Source organism: Drosophila innubila (assembly GCF_004354385.1).
Source record: "Drosophila innubila isolate TH190305 chromosome 2L unlocalized genomic scaffold, UK_Dinn_1.0 4_B_2L, whole genome shotgun sequence".
Classification (NCBI taxonomy): Eukaryota; Metazoa; Arthropoda; class Insecta; order Diptera; family Drosophilidae; genus Drosophila; species Drosophila innubila.
Window position 1 is genome coordinate 5,969,584 of NW_022995372.1, and position 26,655 is coordinate 5,996,238.

Consider the following 26,655-nt stretch of genomic DNA (forward strand, 5'->3'; position numbering starts at 1 on the left):
CTATGTCGCCTGTCAAAATTCTTAATCAAATACGCGGCGGAATGTCATCATTATGCAATGAGCCTCTGGGCTCAGCCTCCGGTTCCTCAGTTCCAGTTCCAAAGCTGGAGAAAAACATGCAAGACTTGCCGCTCCGCACATTTACAATTTACACTGCGGCATTAGGGGTACCTTCAAGAACGGAGGGGAACAGGGGGGCCTCATGGCTAGAGTCTCTCTGTGTGTGCCTGCAGGCCAACGTTGACAGACGGCCAACAACATTTGCGCCACATTTGCTTCACACGATGCCGTCGCCAAAATCCCTCTGACATTTTAATCGCATTTGCTAAAACTCACTGAACAATTCCACCCAAGACACACACACACAACAGCGGAAAACAAGCGAGAAAATTCACATTTTCACACTACGAATCAGAAAATACACTTTTTCAATTAAATCACTTAGAGTTACAATTTCTAAGGACCAGCAATGAAACTGGTCTCACTTTGCTGTAATAATTTGTAGAGTTTTTCACAGTCAGAATCGCGGTAAATTTTATTGTATTGACATTATTAGCATCCATTTGCTTGATAAATCTAACGTGTTAAGTTCCGTCGGTAAATCCCTACAGAGAGCTGAGTTTGTTTAGATCATTGTACTCAGTTCTTTTGAGCTGAAAAGCCAAAGAATATCTAGTTCCGCTAATGTGTACAAATTTTGCTAGAAAATACTAAATAAGAACATCATTTTTTGTATTCCATATACGATATTATAAATATGCCGGAAATTCAATTGTTTTCATGTTATTGGCATATATTTTGTTAAACTAAACTAAACAAATCTCAACATGTGGCTATGGGCTAATCAAGCTAAGGAGTTGGTCAATTGATTAAAACATACCTTAAGTGCTAAGTCTAATTTTCAACTTTATATATAATCGAGAAATATGTGGAAAATTGAGCTTTTCCAATACATATAAAACCTATTTTATCTGTATATCTAATATCTTAAGTTTTGTCAGAAAATCTCCACAGTTAGTCGAGTTCCGATAGGTCAGAATGCAAATAAACCCCAAAACATTCGAACTTTTATTTTAGCATATATGCAAATGCTCTAGGAATATAAAGTCAAGCCTGCTCTTGAATGTTACAAACAACTTAATAAAGCAAAACAATCCCCAGCTAGGGCAAAGGGAAACGGGTAAAACTGACTGCAGCTCCAAACTGTCATTAAAAGGCGCGCGCGGAGCGCACACGCATTTTATGAGGCAGCAGAGGCAGCAAAGGCAGCAGCAGAGAAGGAGAACCAGAGAAGATCTGTTGGCCAAGTTGCAATGCTGACTCTTGACACCACTTGGCCCACTGTGACAAAGAGTTGACCATCCCGAGAGTTGCGAGAAAGAACGGAGCCTGATGATAGCTTACTTAGCGATTGCGGACTGTAATGTATGAAGCGGATTTCAGAGACCGCATCGCCTTATTTAGGAGATCGTGATAAAAGTTGGAAGTCGCTTGATTTATGTCAACGCACAGGGCGCATCGTTGACCAGGCCACATATCCCATATCCCATATTCCTCTCTCCGATTCACCTCCTTTCACGTCTTCATCATCACAGTTAAGTGCCAAATTAGGAATATTATTGAAGGCAATTGCCCCAAAGAAAAAGAGTGAGAGAGAGAGAGAGAGAGAGAGAGAGTGAGAGAGAAAGAGACAACTGTGTAGGCTCTGTTTATAAGTAGAAAGCCCCCAAAACTGTCACTCGATGAAGTGAGCTGTCACGTTTGCGGTCTGCTTATGTCAGCTTCGGAGGCTGCCACATCGGAGACGCCTCTAAAGCCCTTTTAAAATGTGTTGTTATGATCGGGCGGCAGCGATAAGTTCTCGCTGCAGATCTGCAGCTGGCAAAAGTGAAAAAAAAAATAAAAGCTAAAGCTGCAGCTGCAGCTGGAGAAAAGACCAAGCAAAGACAGTCTACAGTCTACAGTCTCCCGTCTCAGTCTCAATCGCAGCCTTGCAACAGGCTCTAAAGTTACGCGGCATTCGCATTCGGTTGTCAGCTTGCAACTTGCAACTTGCCACGATTCGATGCAAATCATTTTACGTGTTGGCGACATTAAGCGCGAAATGACCCCGTTATCCCACTTGTCATCATCACTTCATAAATTAATGCTAACTCGGAAGGCAGATCAGAAGGCAACCGGACAGTCGGCCGTCTTAGCTTACCTTACTTCTTACCGTTCCAGACCTGGACCTAGCCAGAGTTGGGTCAGGGACAAATTTACCCCGCCCGATGATCACACTAGTCAACCTCAATGGGACCACTGACAAATTACACTTGTATCTTGCAAAAACAATGCACAAATAATTGATCTACATCATTGACTCTAATTATGACATAAAAAGTTGATTAAAAGTTAGAACTTGAGATGAGTAATTTTCGAATTTTTGAAAAACACAATGAATGCAGAATGAATTAAGACGCCAAATCATGAACTAAATGCCGTTCCGCTTGAAAATCGGTTGAGTTTTAATCAAGTAATAAAAGTTTGAAGCTGTTTAGACTTTGCATTTAGCAACCATACAAGTCAAAATTTGGTTCAATATGGCTTGATGTAAAGATTCAAATTTAAGTGTTGCTTTATACTAGCAACGGTAATAAAAGAGTCGATTCAAAGTAAAAACTTGAGATTTAAAATTTTCAGTTTCAAAAGGGGTAAGTTTTTGCATTAAAATCGAAACCAAGATCCAAGTGGAAAAAATTTATTTTATAGTGTATTACAATTAATTTTATACAAGCCCTGACTACAGAGAATTTAGAGTAAGTTACTTCTCCAGACTTCATTAACATGATAAAAATAAACCTCATAAAAACGGTATACTACACTTCAAATAGGATAATACAAATTTACAAATTTTGTAGCTGAAATAAGTCTATAAATGGTCTTAAAACGCTAAACTTTATTTGATTTATTTCCAAAACTAATTATTTTAATTCTTAGATCAATTCTTAACTTCTACTAAAGATCATCACATTTTAAATATCCCACCCACTTGTCCTACCTTAAAATATCTCAAGTAGATCTTAGAATATGTTTTAAAAATCAATAAAAATACCAATGAAATTCTTAAGAAAATGCCAGAGTTTTCCACAAGGTTGCCTAGTGTACAACGTAATATACATTCCAGATACAGACGGCGATCCGTTTGCGATCATGTTGAAATTTGTGATAGCCGCCGTCGAGGACAAATTGGTCCCTTAACTGTTGGCCAAGAGGCAAAAGAGTTGGAGTTGGAGAGACTGAATGGAGACTAAAAGAGAATTTGGGGACGACAGTTGGTCTGGTCCTGGAACTCGGGCTTGCTCCGCTTTGCGATTACGATCACTTTTAGATCCAATATATCAGAGGCGCGTTGACGTCGTACATTGGACGACAATTGATATAAGTTGTGGTGAAAAGTTTAGTGGCATTCAACGATTGCTTTGCTAGATTAAAAGCGACAGACAGTGTTACCCACAGCCACAACCACAAACACAGACAGAGCCACAGCCTCAGACACAGCAACAACCACAACCACAGAGCCAGACTCTAAACTGAACTGATCGTCTGTTTTGGCCCGTTTCGGTTTTGGCCCACAAATCTTTGGCCAGTCACAATGCCAACAACAAACACGAGTAACAACAAAGCAGACAAATCGCCGCACGTTGTACGTGCTTGACTCTGGAAGCTGCCCCCTCCTCCCTCCCCACCTCTCTGTGTTCCCTCCTTTGGCCCCTTTTGACTCAGTCAACTAACTGTTTGTATATTGTGGTAGTTGCGCTTTTTTAATTGCAGCCCACAGCCGCGACACAGGAGCGGCTCCCAGTCTCCAAGCTGAGCGGAGACAGACAGACAGACAGACGGACAGACAGACGGACGGACAGTCGCGTCTGTTAACAGTAAAAGTAAAATTATGCGATGCGACGTGATGACAACAAGGTGGAGCATTCCAATACGTCGTCGTCGCCCAGATGTTATCATCACACAACGTTCCATGGGCAACGTCTCTCCCTCCCTTTCTATGTCTCTCTCTTTCTCTCTCTTTCTTTGTGTGTCTCTCAATCAGATGACTTTGCCTTCTGTCAGATATTACGTATAAATTAAATGGAATTAATAAGCAAACGTTTGCTAAGAACGAAATATGTATACCCTCTAAGTAAAATAAGAAGAAAAAACTAAGGGATTAGGAGCTATATTAATTACTTGCAGTTAATTATACTTTTACAAAGAATTTTGTATACCCTTCAAGAAGGCGGTAAATTAAAGTAGAAAATGATGGAATGGGGAAAAAAGTTAATTTTATGAGTTGCGCTTAATTTGTCTTTAATTTACAACTAAAATTGCGTAATAATTTAATCACGAATTTTGTATATTTTTTTACAACATCAAAAAATAAGGTAAAAAAAAGTGGGAAAGGCTACAGTCGAGATCCCGAACATAGGATACCCGTTACTTATATAAATATATATACAATAACTTTAAAGAAATTACTACCTAATAATAGCTACTGCAAATATAATAGCTTTGGTTGGCTATTACTCCCGTTCTGACTGTCTGATCTTGCTGCGGTTAAGTGATATTATAGATAATATAAATAGATAACACAATATACCTTTTTACTTATTTTTTAACGGTAATAATGAGGTAAAATAAAAGCTGAGCTTGTCACAGTTTGGCTAATCAATTGAAAAAAATTCAAAGTCTTTAAAATCATTTTCTATATCTTTTTACCAAGACAATTGAGTGTTAATACAAGCAGTGAAAAGGGCTTGGAAAAGGCACAAGAAAAGTATGATACCAACTTCTTTAACATCTTCAAGTATTTCTCATTTTCGAAAATAAGGAATTCATTTCATTTTAAATTTTTAAAATTAATACTTAAACTATTTTTACCTATTTATTTGATTATATTTTCCTTAGGGATGTTCTAGTTCTTGCATAAAATGTTAACTTACTTTAAAAGTTGTTTGTCTTAATTTTTAATTTTTTATTTTCTTTATTAATAGATATTTTATACTTTTAATTTAAAAGTGTAATTTTTGAATTATGTTTTTTATTTAATTTTTTACAATAATCACTAGGTCCGATTTTTAGTACGAATTAAGTCTAAATGTTAATGAAATGAAAGATTTGCAGAACATTTTAAATTATTTTTAAAACTTACACATATAAATTAAATAATAATGAATAAATATTTTATGTTATTAAATAATAGAAATACTTGATTGGAATTTTATCTTCTTTTGAAGTGCTTTTCAAAATCAATATGCCCGCTTGATTTAGAGTAGTCCAAGCGTTTATCAGCAAATGACATCTAATGAGTTAGACAGCGACGCTTCAGGTGTGAGACGAAGTGGGAGAGGAAGAGGGAGAGGGAGAGGGAGAGGGAGAGGGAGAGGGAGAAAAAAACGGAGTCGCACCTTGAGGCGGCCAATTGAAACCTGTTAACCTGTTGCCAAATCTTGTTGACGTCGACTTGAGATTTATACGAAGGCCGCCAGATGCTTAGAAAGTCGCTAGCGATGAGTCAAAGAAGGCGACAGAGAGGGAGCGGGTAAGAGAATGAGTGAGAGAGGCAGATTAAAGTCTCAGCCAAAGCGACGACTAATACAACGCTTATGTTTTTTGTGGTGGTGTGCCACCAAATGCTGCATGAATCACATGGCAACTGGAAAAGCAATAAATGAGAGAGACTCTTCATGCAGCTGACTCGAAGGCGGAAATGAAGATTGCGCTACCGAAGTGTTGAATCAGCGGCAACAATTCCAACTGCGATGGCCGCAATTGATAAGAGCCAAGCTAAGACTGCAGTGCACGGCTAAGATCACAGCGAGTGGGTGGGCGAAAAGGGCTGAGACAGAGACAGAGAACTGAGACTTGCACTGAAATTGAAATTGAGATTGAAAATTGAGACTCGCTGTGAGTCGGAGTCTGAGAGATTGAGAACTGCGTCTAAGCCAACACAGAAACCGCGGGAGGCGGCCAAAAACGCAGCACGCAGCAAGAGACTCGGTTTGCCATTTTGGCCAAGATTTGTTGTGCGTATGTGTGGTTGTGTGCGTGTCTGTGTGTTGATCTGTGCAGAAGTCAAACTGCGCCAGTTGTCGTCCTTTTTTTGCGGGTAGGTGGAAACAGTTTAGTTTTAATGCCATAAGCAGCAGCAGGAAGTGGCAAGAAGCCAAGTGGCAAGTGGCAAGCGGGCAGAAAGCACAACGCGGTTAGCTGGAAAACCACACGTGCCTCTAGAGTGGACCACATGTGGCTGCCACAATCCCGCTGCTGCTGCTGCTGCTGCCGCTGTTGCATCCTGGTTGCACACACACAAGCGCACACACACATACTTGCCACAGTAGCCGCTCGAGCATTCGTTTCGCATTTGGAAACGCTTTCATTATCGGCTGCCGACTGGACAGTGTTGCAACACAAGTGCTCAACTGAACTGAACTGAACTGGTGGCGCATCCTGCCGCGCAATGTGGCAACATTTAAATTCGCCTTCTTCTCTCTGTTGTATTTTTCGGTCATTGGAAAATTGGTTGCGGCAATGTTACGGCTTATCAGAACATAGTCAATATTTAATTAACACGAAGCGCAGCGTGTGGCATGCCACAATGATTTATGAATGCTATGTGAAAATTTCCCTTCAATTTGTTGAAAAGGCTCATGGGGGTCACAAATTAAGCCGACAAAGGTAATTATTACCCTTGAATTGGGTTTTTTGGGGATGGCAATGATAGTGGGGATCGGGAATGGGGAAGGGGAAGGGGAAGGGGAAGGGGGCCTCTAATGGTGCAGTTAATGATGTGTGTTTATGGGGTAAATGCATATATGTAACTGCTCTCTGCGATAGTGATATATGATAGCAAATACTACAGTGCATTTGCTCTATAAACTATGCTCATTTAAAATCATTGCATTCTGACCCTTACTCAACCGAACATCTGGTGTAATATTTTCCAAAGGACAAAAATAATTTCTCTATATAGAATTGGTATGTTTTTATTAGAATATTTCTAATGTATTCTTTTATATGTTCTCTAATCTTTTTCGGAAATCTACTTATTACGTAGAAAGTATTAAAATCTCATCTCATCTACGATCTAATTACAGACATCGCCTACAAGGGCTTAGTAAAAAATGAAATGAAAATGAATTTAAGCGATATAATCAGCTGAAGAGAGAGTAAAATAGAAAAATTTGACAATTACAATTATACAACTATTTTCTTCTAGATTCTCATCAAGAATTTGCAGCTATTGGGTCTACAAAAATTCCTTAAGATAAAGCTGAAAGTATTTTTCCACAGATCATACTATACTAACAATCAGCAATACTGGGAACGCTCCATCTAAAAGTGGTTTTCAACATTATACTACGAAATTAGCACAAAGAAATGTTGCCGCAATAAAAGTGTCATGTTGCGCAACATTCCAAAAATGTTGCAATAAATAGGCATTTGTTACATTTATATAAATATGTTTATTTATTTATTTACTTATTGTTTTGTCTTTACCACACAAAATTCCAAAATAAAAACAAAAAAGTCATTGTAAATATTTAAAACATTAATATAAAATATTATTATTATTGTTATTATTACTGTTATTATTATTTATTTATATATGCATGCAGGCGTCCCCTCAAACCCATTTGTGGGCGTGGTCCACTGCATGTAATACATATTGCGTATGGTTTTTTCGTATGTTTTTTGTTTAATTTTTTTAAGTTTTCTTTTATTTTTTTTTATAAATAGCAAAACATTTACAATCTTATTGCAGCGCACTAATAAAAAACATTTTCGAATGCAATTTTCATTTTAATCCTTTCCACATTTTTGTTGCAAATTTTCTTTTGTTTACATTTTAATTAATAAACTTAAACAAAACAATGGATACGTCATCATAATATAGTTTAATAGTTTCTCATTTTATTTATTATTATTAATATTAAAAATTTATGTAATACATTCTCAACGTTTTTTTGTGATTTTAAAATAAAAATACTTAAAATTTATTTTGATATTATTATTAATAAATTGTAATTAATTGTATTATTAATAAGATATAGCGAGAGGATCGCACAAGTTCCGAGTTATAAGGCAAGAAAATTGCAGCTGTTGATTGACAGATTGATTGATTGATTGATTAATGTTGCTAAGCTCGCAGTGTTGGAAAACGATTGCATAAGTCACTTTGTCCTTGGTGCGGGGGAAAGCACAAGAAGCTTGAGCTTAATTGTGCTTTCCATTGACAAAGTTGACTTTTGATGTGGCTGGGGCATGTTGCACATGTTGCATGTGGCATGCTGAATGTGCTGGTATATTGCATGTTGCATTATTTACGGTTGTAGGCACGCCCACAGGTATTCATGTGTGAATTTCTGCAATTATTATTTATAAAATGTGGTTTTTGTTTATGTTTTACTGTTGCAGTTGTAATTATTGTTGTTGTTGTGGCTGTTGTTGCTGATTGGTGGTGCTGCGCCTGCGCAACATTTGTGGTGGGCGTGGCAAGTTGCATGCTTCGATAAACCATTAAGTATAGAACAATGTGAAGAAGATAAACAAAAACACAAAAACCAAAAAATAATAATATAAGCGAATGATCGAATTATCGAATACCAACACCCGATTGCATTCCAATGTCTATCGTTTATCGGTTATCGACGCTGTTGCATGTTGTTGTTTGTGCATGAAGGTGGGCGGTAGGCGTGCTTTGTGGTTGGTTCTGCTGTTGTTGCGGTCGCTTATTGATATACATACATATATCGATAGCATAATATATGACAATTTATAAAATTAATATTAAATTCATTTGTGATATTGCGTGCTGTTGTTGTTGTTGCTGTTTCTGTTGCTTTTTTGCTGTTGTTGTTGTTGTTGGTGCTGCGGTGCTTAGATTTCTGGTGCTGGTGTCTTTTATATATATATATATTTTATATTGCTGTGTGTTGGTTTTCTTTTTACTTTATTTATGATAATTTTAGCTTATCGCCAAACACACTGACTACATCTACAAATAGAAGAGAAAATAGAGAAACAAAATAGTGATGTAGTAGGAATCGTGTTGTGATAAATAGTTTAAATAATAATATTCTCAATATGAGATTTTAAAATAGGTGTGCGTCGAAGAGTGTATGTGTAGGTGCTGTACATATGTGTGTAGTAATATTTTCCAAACCATTAAAAAAAAAAAAAATCATTTATTATTTTCGAAAAATCTAAGAATATACTCTAACTTCATATCACGAAATATTTCAATGCTCTCTACAAATACTTAAGAATCAATTCTCTTTTTCTTTTAATCTTTTTTGCATATTTTGCTTAAGTCTCTACAGAACTTTTAAGAATCACCTATTATTGAGATACCATCTTCTTCTAATTGAACTGATACCTTTTTTATGCACATGTATTCAATTAAATTTCCTTAGAAAACTATATTATTAATATTTGCTCATATTTAACAAATTTTCTTAGCACTTTAGAATTAACTATAAAGATTTACTATCTTAACAAATTTACTTTTTTGTTTAATCGCTTGCTTCGAAGTTAAATTCTCACCATTTTATAATCAAATTTTCTAAGTAAAATATTTTATTAACATTTCCCTGTATTTGACAGTCTCCCATAAATAGCTAAAGTAAGCATTATTTAGAAATATGACTTATAGAAATCCGTTGAAATCGTAAAGTTCCTAGTAAACTTATCAAAGTGATTTCTCACCAATGTGCTTTGCAACAAAACCTGGCATGTATATTAAACGCAAACTTATCTATAATTGTATACAGAGAAATTTCCCCACTTTATCATACTATACTATATATATGCAGTTAAGCAATGAAATCGAGTATATGTATCTTAAACAAAACCAACACCAAATTGTTTATGCACTTTTGTAAGTACTACGAATAGGCTTAAATGATTTTTTACAAAATAGGGAAAAGTTCTATCGTGGAGAGGGGAGTCTGCTATTTTAGGGGGCGTAAAACTCACCTGTGCTGACGCAGATTATCACGTTGCTTGAAGTATTTGCCGCAGACCTCACAGGAATATGTTATCTCTGGCGATTTGTGCGTGCGCTCGTGTATCATCAGATTGTATGGCTTGGTGAAACGCCGCTGGCAATACTTGCAAATGAACTCACACTTTGGACGCATCTTGCGACGGAAATCCGACCGGCAGTCATCGTTGTCGATTCGCATTACAGCAAACATTTTGACAGACGATATATTTTCCCTCTTTTTTTCTTTGCTTTTTGCTTTTTGCTTTTTGCTTTGTTGCCTACGTGCGACAGACGCGCGCGCGCTCAGTGCTCACCACAATCAGTGGGTGAAGTTGTAGTAATTGTTGTTGTTGTTGTTCTTGTTGTTGGTGTTGCTGTTATTTTTCTCTTATTGAGTTTGACGTCGACTTTGGCGTCAGCGTCGGCGTCGGTAACGTTGTTGGTGTCGGTGTCGGTGTCAGTTCTGTGCTTGTCGACCACTCTCACGCTCTCAATTACGCTTACGCTCTCTTTGCACTCTCTCACTGTGTGTGCTTCGATCTCTTGCACTCAGGCGCTGAGTGGGGTGCGTTTGCGTGTGTATGTGTGTGTTGGGAGCTTTGCTCAATGCAATGAGCGCAGTGCTTTTAACGGGACTCAAAGCGTAATCGCTATCTCTATTGCTATTGCAGATAAGAAGCACACACACACATGTATTGGTGAAATGTGGCAACGCTGCTGCTATTCTTGTTTTTTTGATGATTGCTTTTGCTTCTTTTGGTTTTCGTTTCTTTTTTTTTTGTCAACTATCACACGCTCGTTGGCGTTGTTGTGATTTCACCGGTGTTGGTTGGTGGTGTTGTTGTTATTGTTGTTGTAGGCGTTTTGGGTGGGCCGTCTTTCCAGCTGCTGCTGCTGCCGTTGCCTTTTAGTTTATGGCGCACTTTAAGGCAAGCACCTAAAAAGACAGAGGGAGAGAGAAAGACAGTGTTAAATAAAGTTAGCAACGCCTGCGACATCTTTTATGTGCCAATAAATTTGAGCAAAAATACCAAGACAACAACATCACATCAACAACAACAAGTTGTCAACTTAAATCACGCAACATGAAATTGAAAATGACTCATTAAAGCCTGAACCGCTGTACCACCGCTGTACCACCGCACCACCGCACTAAAAAACAACTGAATTCGACTCGAACTTGGTGTTGACATTTACAAATCACCAACCGCCCAGTTTCAGTTGCTAACCTTCGTTTATAATTTGTCTTAAACGACAACATTTTCGAGCTGTTTCAGTTGTACAATTCATTGTTGGCCAGGTTTCTGTATATCGCTTTCCCACTGTCACCAGCTGCCTTCATTTCTGTTGTCAACTGTACTTCCGCAACACAATTGTTCAATTAGCGCACTCACAACGTATAATATCGAAGCTTTTATGCCCTTAAAGTAGCTGAAGCTCATAAAAAGCCCATTTAAGAAATAATAAAATTCGGGAAAAACTGTCTAAATAATCAATCAACCCACTTATATTAATAGTTTGCTTAAATATGCCCAAGTAAATCAATTGTCAATTAACCAGACCTTCCAAAAGCTCACTTATAAAATAATCGAGTTGTGAAATACCTGTACTAAAAGTCTACATACTGTTTGGGTATGATAAAGTGTTTGATGATTATTCAGATGTATTTTACACATCTTAAAACTAATTCAAGCTACTTAAAACTCATTCTTGAAGTAATAAAACTAGAATAACATTTTAAAATCTCAATTACCAAGTCTAAAAGGTCATCTTTTAGTATTTTATCGAATATAAGCAAAAGCACGAACCACTTAGCAAACTAAAACACATCCTTTCGACATGATATAGTAATGCGATCTTAACGATTTCAGCACACAAAAGCATTAACCGACTTAGGATGACTATATACGAAATTTAATGATGCTAGTTGCAATAAAAGCCGAGTTCACATAGGACACACGGCTATAAAGGGAGACCGAAAGGCGTCACAAATGCACTCGAAGAGTGTTTATGCCTTCAACAGAGAGCAGGGCTCAAAGTGACTCCATACAGATGCCATATTTTAGTCGCTTCATTAAAGTGGCGCTGTAACAAGTTTATTTTTAATTGGCGCCTGCGTCTTGAACCACAATTTATACCACATGATTATTGTATTTTTTGTGGATCCACTTGGAACCACTTGGAATCCTGCTTCGGTAGTTAACAACTGTTATTTTTTATGTAATTTTATTTTTGTCATTTCGGCGCCGCTGGATAACGTTTTTCGACCAGAATATCGAATATTTCTCATGCAGTCGCTTTTTTAATGTTATGCCATACATTCCTTGGGATCGAAGCTGGAATTGGGATACGGATTCAGATTTGGATTCGGCAAACAAAAGCCTGCGCTGACTGGTAGCGACAACGTCTCTCGGCAAGCCCCGATTTCAATATTTATTTATATGTGTTTTATTTTTTCTTTTCAGTATTTTATATTGGTGTTTTTTTTTGTTGTTTTTTTTTTTGTGCTGTGGCGCGCAGCTGGAGAGTTAAAAACGTTGACAACAAAAGGCAAACGTCACAGCGGGTTGCTGCAGCAGCCACAGACGCTACGTAGTTATTGTCATTATAACATTAATGCCCACTAAACATATTCAAATTATAACACTGAGTCCAGGTCGCTGATCCAACTCCAAACTCCAGAGAGAAAGAGTCCAAGTTGGAGTTGGAGTTGGAGTTGGAGTTTAAGTCAGAGTCAGAGTCCAACTTCAACTCCAACGCCATCTCCTCTGCCATGTTAATTTGTGTACACAATGTGGCGTCACATTGGCATTTTAACGCCGTTAATCATGCGACACAGGGCGCCTGCATAAGGTATATGGTATATGGGGATCTGGGGGATTCGATATGGATTCAATATGTATGCAAGACAACATCTCTGTCTTTGGCATGGCCTTTGGTAATGCTTTTGGCCATGCTTTTGGACTCTGGCGTGGGCCTAAGTGGAGCAACATTAGCCACGGCTTACGACTGCCTCTAAGCACTTCATTTAACTTGCCAGCCTCTTCGAATGGCCAAGAAGAAGTGCCAACTCATTTATCTGGCTGGCAACTATTAACCATTGCAACCAAGGTTGTAAATGTCAGTTGATAATTATCTGCTTATAAACACGTTAATTAAGCCACGTTTTGTCTGGCTTGATTCTAACATACGTCATTGACATTTATTTAAGTTATTATAATTGGCAAGTAATACTGACTAAGTATAAAATATTATATTGATATTCTAATTTACTTAGAACTTAACTCACCGCTCTATAAATTTTTAAAGTCACTTTAATAAAATAATTAAGTGCAAAAATACTTTATGGATATATGTATTTTCTCAGTAAATTCAATAAACCCACAGAAATGTAGAAAATATTTGTATAATTTGTATAAAATTAAAATTTCGGTTGCATTAATTCATTTACTATGGGTTCTTGCAACTTTTACGATAACCTGTAGAAACACAACTCTGGGATTTCTATAAAATCAAACTTTTTAAATATCTAACTCAATCTCTTGAAAACTTTGTAATTATATCATATACAATAGTAAGTCTCCTATGTCTTCTTTTACAACATTTTAATGGTTATAGTATAATAGGGCCAGCTAAACCTAAACTACATCATGTTAAGTTAAAACTGAACGTCAAGTCAAAATCGGCTTAAGATTAGCTTCAAGAAAAGAGCAACACCCACAGGTCTGTAGACCACACAAAAGAGCGGAGAAAACTTAACAAATATTGTATAATAAAGTGTTGCAACAACATGCAGATAATCCCATTAATCCGCAGTGAAAATAATTAGTGTTTTGTACACAGAGCGCAACGAGAGGTCTCTAGAGAGAGAGAGAGGGAGAGAGAGAGGGAGAGGGACTGAGTCAATGAGTAGTGAAAGATCAGGCACAGCTTGAGACTGGAAACTGCAGACAACATGCTGTAGAGAACAGATAGGAGACAGAGGGAAAAGGAAGAGAGGAGTGAAGAGTGCAGTTGTTGTTGTTGTTGTTATGAAGGGCATGCGAAAGGCGTTAATGCTGCGTGAAATTAGATTTGCACCAAAAATGGCAACACACACGGAGCGAGGAGCAGGATAAGGTGGAGGAGTAGCTGCATCTAAATCTGTGGCAAGTGTGAGTGCGCCTTGCGCCTTCCACGAAACTGAAGCAGCAACACACAAATTTACAAATCCCGAAAAGTTACAGTTTAACACCCCGATAATGTGTAGCGGTACACGCCGATAAGGCCCAAAAAGGACCTCTTAAATTGAAGAAGAAGAAGAAGAAGAAGCGTAGAGTGACACACACGTTGCACGTTAAGGGTCTTGACTCAAAATACAAAAAAAAAGAGACATGGTCAAAAGCGATTACCACACTTGCGATTGTAGATGGTAGATGCTCTTTCATTTTCTTATTCTTTCTTTTTTTTTTTTTGAGGCGGACAGTGAGTTGGCAAGGTGCCATTAAAAATTACAGACGAAATGTGGAAAAAATGACAATAAGCTGTTGGACATGACGGCAAACGGAGTCACAGGCTACATAAAACGAAAGGACAAAGGCACCGAAACGATTTGATACGAATCTAATTGTGCTAATGGCAATGAATTCTCGGGAAAAACCCAGCAAGAACAACAACAAATGAGAACAATTAGGCACCACTTCAAGTAGTTGAAGATTGGGAACAAGGCGCGCGAAACTGGACACAAGAAAAGTACATAAAAAAACAATAAAGGAGACAAAACAGCCAACACCTAACAACCACAAAAGGATCCTTTCAAGCGACGCGAATCTCAAGTATTGACCCAAAACGAATGCGTTCCTTACAGGTTCAATTTGTGGGAAAAACTTTAAACACTCGATCATATGTTTAGTTGCGTGCTAACATTTGATGAGTTATGACAAGACAGTTGTTGAGATCGAAAAGATGCTCGGCAGGATCTTTCAGAGATCCTCAAGGTGCAAAATGACTGCTAAATTGTTAGCATTCAACTTGGTCCTAATTTGTGACTAATTGATGGCACACAGCGTGTGGCCCAAACGAAGGACGAGGTCACAACTCAGTGGAAATTTAACTATTCATAAATATAACGAAAAATTAACTAGTCACATGTGCAAATTAACCCAAAATGACTCAGAATAAAGCTAAAACCTGATCACTTTGATGATCTCTTGCATTCCAGAGCCACAAATCATCTGCGGTTGTCTATGATTCGATTTTTGTGTGTTAACCTCGTTAAGACCTTGATTTGGCAGCACAAGAAGTTGACTAAGTAATTGCTGACTCACAAGCTTAAAGAGTGTGAGAAGAAGAAATACAATGTGGAAGAAACGCCGTCGGCATTTGACAAGAAATTTAAATCAAGTTTTGTCAGTAAAAATATATAAAATAATTAAGAAAATCTGCTCAAAAAGGATACAACGGATAAGCTTAAATATGTTTCTATGAAATTTTTTACGTATTAGTAAAAACAGACTGTTTAAATTAGCTATGTAACGTTAATTTAAGTAATGATTTTCTAATCTCTTGGTGTATTTTAACCTCAATTGATAATCAAATAAGAAGTAATTAAGAGAAAAGTGTTGCCAGCTTTGTTGCTGGATTATTGTGCTGTCCAATTGGCGGATTAGTCGCCATTTTGCGACAAATTCTCAGCAGATTCTAAAGCTACACAAACGCCTGTGACAATTGATTACTTTCAGCTCTCACGCACGCACACACACACAAACATACACTCGCATACTCTTAAACGGAAGCACTGAGAGGCTCTCATACGCACATTTGGCTTGGGCCAATGAAAGCGCGTAAAACTGGTAGCCAAAACAAACACAGCAACAGCAGCAACAACTACATCAACAGCAAGAGTAAGCAATAGGTGAAGAGAAGAGAACAGAAGAGAAGAGAACATAACCAGAAGAAGAACAAGAACAGCAAGAACATGCGAGTAAGCGCCAACTGTGCTACTGTGCTACTGTGCGACGCTGACTGCGCAGTCAGTGTCATAGTGTCATTTAGCAATGGCGACGCGACGCTTGCGTAACTGCGCAGTCGCCTAGACAAAACTTACCAATGGGAATGCGATAAGTGTTAAAGCTGCTGCTAATCACTGGAATTAACGCGACGACGACAGCGACAGCGACGAATGAATTAAAGTCACTTGATGTTATATGTATCTTTGTATTATGTTATATGTGTAGCTGTAGCTGTAGACTTTGGAGTGATCACTTGTAGATCGTTAATAATTTTCTTCTTCTTTTTATTTTTTTTGTAAGGTACACGCGAAGGAACTGAGGAACTACGCACGCTTGCGCGGCACAAAGTTGAATGAATGAATGCTACTAATAACTGAAAGAAATAGTAGTCAACTCTGCTGCTGCTGCTGCTGCTGCGGCTGCTGCTCGCGTCGCTGCCGCCAAGTTGAGGAAGCGGCGACGACGCAGTCAAGACCAAAAAATACTGAGGCGTGCCTTTGTGTGTGCGTGTGTGTGTGTGCTGAGTGCGGCTCAATACAGTAGTGCCTGTGCATGTGTATGTGTATCTGTGTCTGCCTGTGTGTGTGTGTGTGAGTCATCGACTACTGTGGTGCCACAACAACAACCTAACTCTTCTTTCTAACTGGTCAAGCACGAGCGATTAAGCCGAAGCCGAAGTTAAAGTCGAAGTCGCACTCGCATTCAAAGCATTCGCGACACGAAGGAGATGCTGAAGACCAGAAGCCGAAGCAAGTTCTTATAAGCTTCGGCTACTGCGCATGCGCAAGACGAGTAGCACTAAAAACTACAATACGCTCTCTCTCTCTCTCTCACACACACTCGCTCCCTTTTCTCACTCATCACTCGTTATGCGCTATGTGCTTGTTGTTGTGATTGTTGCTGCTGCGTAACTGCGGCAGCTTTCAACAGTAGCCACAAAATGGCAACGTCTAACAAAATGGCGTCTGCTTACCTTGAATTATTTTTCTTCGTAGCGTCGAAAATATTAATTCCAATTTATTTATCACAATTGTCACTTGTTGGTTTTTTTATTATAGTTGTTTTTGTTTTGTAGTCAGCGACGGCGACGGCTCAAAATGTTGTTGTCTGCTCAGAAAGCTAAAACAGCCTCGACTGCTAATATTATTAATAAAATATATTTCACTTCCGAACGCTTCTGTGCGCGAGAGTCAACTGCAAAGTTACGATCGAAACTTCAGCTTGATGGGTTTAACAGCTGCCTGTGTTGAAACAGTTGAGCGGCGACGCAACAGCAACAGTAACAACAACAACAACAACAAGAGCATAAAACAGCTTCTGCTGCTGCTGCGGCTGCTGTTGCTGTTGCTGCTCGCCTTGCGCTGCTCGCATTCAATTGTCTCTGCACTGTCTCGCTCTAGCACAATTGAGCGCAAAAACGAGTTTGAGTGAGCGCAACGTGCGCTGATTGGATGAGAGCGCGCTGAGCACAGACTGAGTGTGACTGCGAGTGTGACTGTGTGTGAGTGTGTGCGAGAGCAAAGCAGGTGAGTTAAAATATTGAGCGACGCTACGTTGCTGGGGCGTTACGTGTCCGTGCGTGCGTGCGTGTTGTTGGCCCTGTTAATTAAGCCTAAATGCGCCCACGCCCGCAACGAAAAAAAACAACAACAATTTGTAACGTTTACGTTTTAATTAAGAGCGTACGCAAATGCGAGCACACAAAAACTGTATATGCAAAAGAGAAGTAGCTGCTAAAAGCTCGCTCTCTTTTCCCCTCTATTGGTCTCGTTCTGTCTGCCTGTTGGCACATGCGTTTATATAGTGCTGTCTCTGTTGCGCAGCTGCTGACTGTCATCTAGCTGCTGTGCAACGCAGTCAACTTTCTTTTACACACACCGACAGAAACTGAGACTGAGACACACACACATATACTCAGTTGGTAAGTGGGCGTTGCCTTGTGGCGCTTTTGGGCGGCCAATGGCAGCAGCGTTTGCGTCGCTGCTGGCGCTCAACTGTCAGTCTGACTGCCCTTAACCCGTTTCTTTCAGTGCCTCTCACTCAAAGTGTGTGAGCGTGTGTGTGTGTGAGCGTGTGTGTGTATGGGTGAGTGCTGAACACCAGTGGCAGCGCGGCTAGCAGCCGTGTTACGCATACGCCGCGTTGACTGCGCTGCCAACTTTGTTGTTAACTGTTGCGGCTCCATTTTGTGTGCGTGTGTATGTGTGTGTGGCTGCCGCCATGGGAAACTCCTAAAATGCCTTTTTTTTTAACCGCTCTGTCGCATTTGTTGTCGCTGTGTGGCCTCTTTGTGCCCAGCAAACAAAATAACAAACAACAAATAACATGAAGAAACACACCAACAAAAATATATACATACAAAAAAAAAAAGAAAATACATTTTGTAATGCGTTGCGCCGCAAAAGAGCCGACCTCATATTTATTGTCTGTTTATCTGTTGTCTTCTGCCTTTGATTTTGCTTCTCTCTCACTCTCACTCTGATCTGCTGCTGCTCAATGAAACAAACGCTTCATTCACAAATATGCACAGCAAACACAAGGAAAATGAAAAATATATAATTTCGTTAATTTTACACAACTCTCTGAGCCTTTTGTTATTTTAATTAAGTGGGCCCCAAAAAGGATTGCCTCTCATTTGCCTGTTGAGTTGAGTTGAGTTTTAATTAAGTTTTCGCTGTTGTGAACCTGCCAAATTGACATCAAGCATCAATAAAGTTTAACAAAAAAAATGCTTAAATTGTTTCTCCTTGTGAGGCTCTCATATTTTTGTTTTTTTTTTTTTTTGGTTGTGCTTTAAAGCAACTTTTTTCAAAGCGATGACTTTTGATGGTTTCATTCGACTGAATTCTCTTTTTGGGAGCAACTAAAATTTGCATATATATACACATCCAATCAACAGACTTCCAAATTGATTTCATACTGACAGCTAAGTGGCAATTCCTTATGCAGCAACTGCAGCCAACTACAGGCAAAATTACAATTTATTTAAAAAATATAATTATAAAATCAACAGCTGTTGATATTTAACATAAAACGCTCACTTACGTCAGTCCTCGTATCTGGAGCAACAATTTCAGCTCGTAGGCTATCATTAACGGCTATATAATTTACTCTATCTATAAATAGTTAAGCCTTTAAAGGTGTCGAACTTAATTAATCTCCATTTTGGGTCAATATTGTATTGTTTATTATAGTTTAAATGCATTTATAATTATTTTCTACTGGAAAAGGTATACAATGTTCAATGAAATGCAATCGTTAAAGAAATAATATATTATACGAGTATAAGCCAGAAAACGATCCTGAACTAAGCTCTACAAATCACTGTGACCATCTTAAATTGATGATGATTGAAATCAATAGAAGAAAAATGCAAAATGGATAAAGATAGTAACTGGGAATATTAAATTTAGCAATACAATGATGAAATTATTAAAAAAAAAACTAGTCGGAAAGGCTATAGTCGAGATCCCGACCATAGGATATTTATTTTATTTTAATATATATATAGAAGTACTTTAAAGAAATTACGTAATAGATAACGTTAATGACCACATAAAACGTATTATCTTAAAAACTGTGTGTGTTGGTTTTTCGCGATTTGCGGGTGTGGAGGGGGGCGTGGCTTAAATTTGAAACAAACTTGACCTGCTCCAACGCATTTGGAGTCTGTGGGTGAAAGTTTGGTATCTCTATCTCTTATAGTCTCTGAACTCTAGTCGCTCACACAGACGGACGGACGGACAGACGGACAGACACACATGGCTATATCGACTCGGCTGTTGATGCTGATCAAGAATATATATACTTTATGGGGTCGGAGATGCCTCCTTCTCGCTGTTACATACATTCCAACGAACACAATATACCCTTTTACTTATTTTTTAAGTAACGGGTATAAAATTGTAATTAAGTAACATAAAAATAACATCACTGTTTTATTTGAATTCCAACAGCTTTTATTATTTTTTAAAGTTTTATAATCCTTAAAAACTCCAAGACGATTCATCAAATCAAACCGCAATCAATCGGTGATTCATTTCAACTTTTGAAATAGGCCTAACAAGCTATAGGGTATAAACCAGAGCTTTTTTTCGCTTTCTCGATGTGCGTATGTGTGCGCGTGTGTGTGTTTGTGTGTGCCACCGATTGCCACTTAAATTAGCCACACACACTTCGCCTGCCAGCTTTATGGCAAATTAATAAGCCACGAAAATTCCAAATAAACCATAAATTTTTATTAATTTTCAATGCATGACTAAAGGCAGCTGCCTCGCACCTATCGAACCGATCAGACACCTATCTATAAATGAGTCTACAATGAACCGATACATATTAAGTATTCAAAAAAGCTATTCATAAAAAAAGTATGTTTTTTATTGAATTGTCGCTACAATGACAGCGATTCAGATTGATATTCTGCAGAAAAAAAACGCGTAGAAATAGAAACAGAAATAAACAATGAAGATCGACAGAGCGAAAGAAAGAGAGAGATAGCGAGCGAGAGAGGGATAGTGGGAGTCAGTGATGTCAATTTGGCCTTTTTTGGATAGATTTGTCCTATTTTTAAAAATCTCAAGCATCCTCTTTCCGAAATCTGCCCTTTTTTTTGGATCCGTGTTCTTCGATGTTGAAAACGATAAAAAAAAAAATCAAGACCGGCAGGCAACAACCCTTTTTTGGAACTAGTCACTTTAGCTCTTACCGTATTAGTACTGCTTTGGTCGAATCCTGAAGTAGAAAGGGTTCAGCCAAGTTAATTAAGTAAAAACAATATTAAGAAACCGTTTTAAAATAATGACGTTAAATCTTATTCTAACCATAAGAATAATATAATTAATATAAAATTTTTCAATTATTTCTATATGTATATTTTATCTTCTAAAGATTCGGATTGCGTAAGCACAAGTCTTCTTTCCAACTTTATCAATTGCCTGACAAATACCTAAAACATATTGGAGGCATGGCGTTATATGATTTAAAAGAAAAGGCAGAGGAAAAATTAAAATTAATAAAAATGTTGCCCCATTTTCTGTCTTATTTTTTTCAGCTTTTTTCCTATTTTATATGTTCGTTTTGTCCTGTCCTGAAAAATAGTTGACATCACTGGTGGGAGTGGAAGTGGAAGAGAGAGGTAAGAAACTACCGCACCGCACCCAATTATAATAAAAGACAAACGAAATCGATTTCGAATTCACGTATTCGTATTCGTATTCGGTATTTCTTTTATTATTCGATTGAGAATTGCTTGGAACAATGGAAAAACCTTTTGCGCTCCTACAGAAGTGACAACAAATTTAAAATTTACGAAATAAAAATTAAAATTAAATAAAACACAATGGAGCTGAACACTGAAACTAGAAACCAAACAACAACAACAACAACAAAATTAACATACAAACTAAAATGCATACGAAATGAGTTTCGAGTTGAATTTGAGATGGAGATGCTCAATCGATCGATCGATTGATAGCGTTTTATGGCCAGGTATACTACGAGTTCATTGAGTTCCGAATTCATTGATAGATCGTCGCCTAACTGTTCCAGCAATAGAAACAACAAAATGCAATAACAACAGCAACAGCAACAACAACAACAACAACAACAATCGAGCGAGTCTGGCCAGCAAAAGCAAGGCAAAATTTACGATCGCCCATAAGTCAAATTTATGCAGATGGATTCACAAAAAACCTAAGCAAAATAAATCAAGTTTTTTAAGTGTCTCTTGCCAGCAGCAGCAGCAGCAGTACAAACTTGGCTAACACCTTGAATGAACCGCAAGAAAAAAAAAGAGACAAAAAAAAACTGCGTAATACCATGACAACTCTGGCAACTACCGTGACGGCAATCTTGGCAATCGTCACCATCCAACAAAACTTTGTCATCAGTTGCGGTCCACTTTCAACATCAAGATATTTATACAATATATCTGTATATATAGTATAGAGATCTCAGTTAAGAGATCTTTCGCCCACGTCTCTATATGTATTCTCTCTCTCTCTCTCTCTCTCTCTCCACCTTTAGCATTGTTTGCTGTCTTCGCCGTCTTTCGAACTGGCAGCTTCCATGAAATTTATGCGACCGCATCGCTGCCGTATGAATTTTTAATTTTTCACAATCTCTTCTTCTTACGATTGTTTGCTTTTTTTTTTTTTTTTTTTTTTTTTTGTTAATTTTGGCAATTAATGAAATTTAATACTTTTGCGCCCAGTGCACAGAAACAACAACAGAAACATGAACAACAACAAAAGGCTCGAGCAACTTTTGTCAAGTCATCGACGATTTAATGCGCAGCTTGCGGCAACTCTCTGATGATTATGGAAATTAATCACAAAATATAATTGATTAACAATTTATGGAAAATTTAAATGAAACTACAGACAGTTAGTACTGCATAATAATGCTAGAAAAAACGACTTTTTTATCTTTCAGTTTGGGTACAAAGATATCAAAGTATATTTATGATTGTCCATAAAACATAAGTAAAACTAGTAATTAAAGTATTTTCAATATGCAATTTGGGAAAAAGGAGTCTTATATTTTATAACTTACATAATCAGAAACAGGCTTATTTATCTACTTTATAATCTTTATGTTTTAAGCTGTTACGGAAAGTTTCATTCAAAAATTAGTTAATTATAATAATATAATTATGGATATATTTTATATATATTATTGAAATTAATTAAACTCAATTAAGACTTATTAAAAGCTACATGTACCTATATATATTTCTTGATAAGCGATGATATAATGAAGTACGTAATAATTTTTAAATAATATTTTGGAATAAATTTGAATAAGCACATTAGTTAAACAATTTACATATATTAATATATTTAGTGTTATTAAAAATTCAAACAAAAACTTTTTTTAAAAACAAATCATTTCTTAATATACTTTTATTTGACTGGTTTAAAAATTAAGGCTCTTTCAATATATAGGTTAAGCATTCCCTTCTAACGTATTTACTAAAACATAAATAAATATTTATGTTATTTAAAATTTGTACCGAAAATAAAAATGTATTTTTTTTAGCAAAAAATTTAATTTTATATTTTTCCAAAGCTTTTGTAATTAAAATGTAGTTTAGTAACTTTACTCAAATCCTTTTTCATTATGATCGTTTTTAATGTATTTTTTTTTTATAAAAATTATCTTTGTTGGTAAAAAAACAAAGGTTTCTAGCCACAAAAGTCAACGGTCAAAAGAGTTTTATTGTGATCAAAACCAGAATGGAATCCCCCGCATTGGCAGAGCTCAATTCAACCCAACTCAATTGCGACTTAAATCACGATGTTTAGAAAGCAGGCAAGCTGTGAAATAAGATTTACGATCGATTTTCATGTGCTAAGCGCCACATGAACTTCCGTTGATTTAGAGAGCCACCAAAGGAGTTCCTCCCAAATGGAGGAATACCAAGATGAGACTGGCAGCTGAGGTGTCATAGAGTGTGGGTGTAAGTGTCACCAGGTCCATCTCCATTTCAGTGTGTCTTCCCCCCTCTGCTTAAACAAATTGAATTTCAAATTAATCGTTGAGGGTATCACTAACAGGTAACAACACCAAAAAAGAAGGAAAAACGACGACGAAGAAAAAAAAAAAAAGATGTTTTATTACATTGATTTGCATTTAAATCGATGTTCCGACTGAGAGATGGCTATATACGACAGACGACTATATATATATATATAGAGTATGCATATATGGGATGGAGGGAATGCGAACTGTGAGCTGATGATAACGAGCACAGCGAGCGGTCAAAAGGCAAAATGTTGACAACAACACAACGGACAACAAATCCCGAAACCGAAAACCAAAACCCAAAAAAGCCAAACAAAAAAGAATCTTGAATGAATTTAGTGTTTTGTCAGTTTATAGGAAATGAATGAAATTTTGGGTGTTCACAACATTGTATTAGATCCATAAATAAACTAAAAATGATGCAAAGAGTATGGTGAAAGAAAAGGGGAGAGGAAACGAAATGGGATTAGTAGACTGTGTCAAAATATTTTTAATTACTTATTATTGAATTTAAAAAAAAAACATTAAGTAAAATTTAATAAAATAATAAGAGAAGATGCAACTCGACGATAGCTTGAAGGCTAAAAGCTGATTTAGTAAAAAGAGTACGGGAAAAAAGGGAGTTACAGCTTAATAGAAATGAAAAAAAAAAATAAAGTAGAATGAAAAATGATGCGAATAATTAAAACTGAACTAAAATTTGGTTATGAATGGAAAAATAGGTACTACATACAAATGGTTTGGGTATAAGAGTTTTATAAAATCTATTCTAGCTATAATATATATAGAAACTAAAAGAAAGGACACAGCAAATGGGAAACGGCTAGGGTATAGGGCTTGGGAAAGGTACTGCTTACGGGAATTTGGAAGAACTTTGATTGAATGAAATGAGAAATTATGTGAATAGATGCAACTTGACTGAACAACTTGAATAAAGTTACAGGGCTTACAGCAATTGACTGCTGTATGTGGGGTAAAGGAGACGGGGGGAGGGGGGTAGTACTGCTTACTGAAAATGGGAATGGGGACGTATTTGGTACTATCTTTGGCTCTCTCGCCGGGCCAGCTCACGATTTATGCTCAGAAAATGCTTTTTAGCCCGCGGCTAAAAAAAAAAATAAATAAATAAATAAAACAGCAGAAAACTGAACACAAATTTGTTCATTCAACGTTAAAGTTGAACTGGCAACAGGTTTCTATATTGGTGTTGTTGTTGTTGTTGTATTTTGGGCAGCTTGCAACTTTGGTCGTGCCAAACAATGAGAAAATGAAACTCATCTGCGTACTCGCTCTGTTCCAGCTGCTGCTGTTGTTGTTGTTGTTGCTTTTGTTGTTGTTGTTGTTGTTGCTGCAAAGACGAGGCTGCCTCCCACCGCTCAGCAGCGCCACACAATGAGAGACGAGCCCCAGAGACTCGAAAGACTCGGAAAGACTCGAAAGTCTGAGATCTTTGTGGCCAAAAACCAGCCTCGAGTTCGAGCTACAGAGCGAGTTGCGAGTCGCCGAGTTGCCAAGTTGCCGAGTTGCCAAGTTGCCGAGTCGCGAGTTGCCTGCCACTCACTCAGTGGAATGGCATCCGAATCCTACCGTGGGAAATGAACAGTAGTTGCGCTTGGCTTTTGCACCAACAACAAGTTTAATGCTACAGTCTGTCGTTGTTGTTGTTGTTGCTGTTGTTGCTTTTGTTGTTGCTGTTAGTGCTGCTGCCGCTGCTGCTGCTGTTGCTTTTGTTGTTGGCTTTTTGCAATTTCACTGCAGCTTTTTGGTCGTCGGCGCATATCAAATAAGCCTAATAATAATGCAATTTATGCCAACCAAGCAAAAACAGTCGCAAAATGATTTTTGACTTGCTCTATTTTGTAAGACCGAGATAGAAAGCATTGCAGAGGAAGAGATAGAGTGCGATAGATGTACAGCGCTAGCAAGTGCGAGCGAGAAATGAAAACAGTGAAAGAGACGTCCGATGAATTTAAGTTTTGAGCTTATCTTTGTAGTTGCATCTTTTCTGATACATTCGTTAAATTAACATAAAAGCTGCAGCAGCTTCGTCAAGTTAATATTGATGCTAAAGCTTCGTCAAGTTAATATTGATGATAAAGTCAACGCTTTTCATAACTTTCTAAAGTTAGTATTCACAAACTCATTGCGTACCTTCGTTAAGTTCACTTTAAATCAAAGCTCAAGATAGTTCGTCAAGTTAACGATAAATAAATGTAATACCAAGATTTCGATTATTTAATTTCAGCTAAATCATTTCTAGCTATATTTAATTTCAGAATTCGTTAGGTCAAAAATCAAAAACTTAAAACTTAAAAAGGTTTTAATTTTCGTTTATCAAATAAATTATATTAAAAGAGTTTTTCGAAAAAGCGTCAAGAGAAATAAATGGACAATGATGGAAAAAGCGATTTTTCTAATTTTGGCGCAGAATCAAATTAGAGATTTCGCAGCAAAATCTGTTAAGAGCTGACCAAGTTATGACAGCTTGAAGTTTTCGACAACCGTCAATGATATTTTTAACGTAATTCTTAAAAAGTTTTGTCATTCCATTAAGATAAGAATTCTATAAATTCTTTCTTTTACAATTTATTTATATGTTTTTGTATATTTAAGAAAAGTAAGGACTATGTTTAATATTAGCTTAGATTTAGGGGTTTCAATTGTGCTTGATATTCTGGAAAAACCTGCGCGTGTGCAAAGAATTTTTCTTATTTTTCTGCTGCATTTTTTTTGGGAAAACCTTTTAGCACCTTTGGCAGGTCGCAGCCGCAGAAAATCACAACAAGTTATGCATTGGGAAGGGATCGGTAAGGGATCGGGACCGGGGCAATTGGGAATCGGGCTGATAAGCCGGGCCAAGTGGGCAAACAAATTGTTTGCGCGTGCGCAAAGACAGAAAGAAACAGAATGTGAGGGAGGGTGCGTGTGAGAAAGTGATAGGGAGAGACAGAGGGTAGCGGGTAGTAACACCTCTGAATTTCGCGGTTTCGTCATAGGTTTACTTTGGAGTGTATTGGTTTTATTTAAGAGATGTGGTAGTTGCGGCGTCGGCGGTGGCGGCTCTTCTCATGTACGTGATCCATGGACGATAATGAGACTCACTCGGCTGCTTATCTGATCAGG

General features: G+C 37.5%; 1 protein-coding gene across 2 annotated transcripts; it reads right to left on the minus strand.

Moving 5' to 3' along the window:
* Positions 1 to 8,432: 8,432 nt before the first annotated feature.
* LOC117780787 (protein drumstick) lies at positions 8,433 to 17,224 on the minus strand. Of its 2 annotated transcripts, none has more exons than XM_034617444.1 (3): positions 16,982 to 17,224; positions 10,009 to 10,955; positions 8,433 to 9,028 (listed from the first exon to the last, which is right to left on the minus strand). In XM_034617444.1, exons 2-3 carry the CDS (start codon positions 10,227 to 10,229, stop codon positions 9,004 to 9,006), a joined length of 246 nt encoding a protein of 81 aa, XP_034473335.1. In that variant the 5' UTR covers positions 10,230 to 10,955; positions 16,982 to 17,224; the 3' UTR covers positions 8,433 to 9,003. The 2 variants fall into 2 exon arrangements, with proteins under 2 accessions (XP_034473335.1, XP_034473333.1); XM_034617442.1 differs by lacking the exon at positions 16,982 to 17,224 and adding an exon at positions 16,104 to 16,398.
* Between the last annotated feature and the right edge of the window lie 9,431 nt (positions 17,225 to 26,655).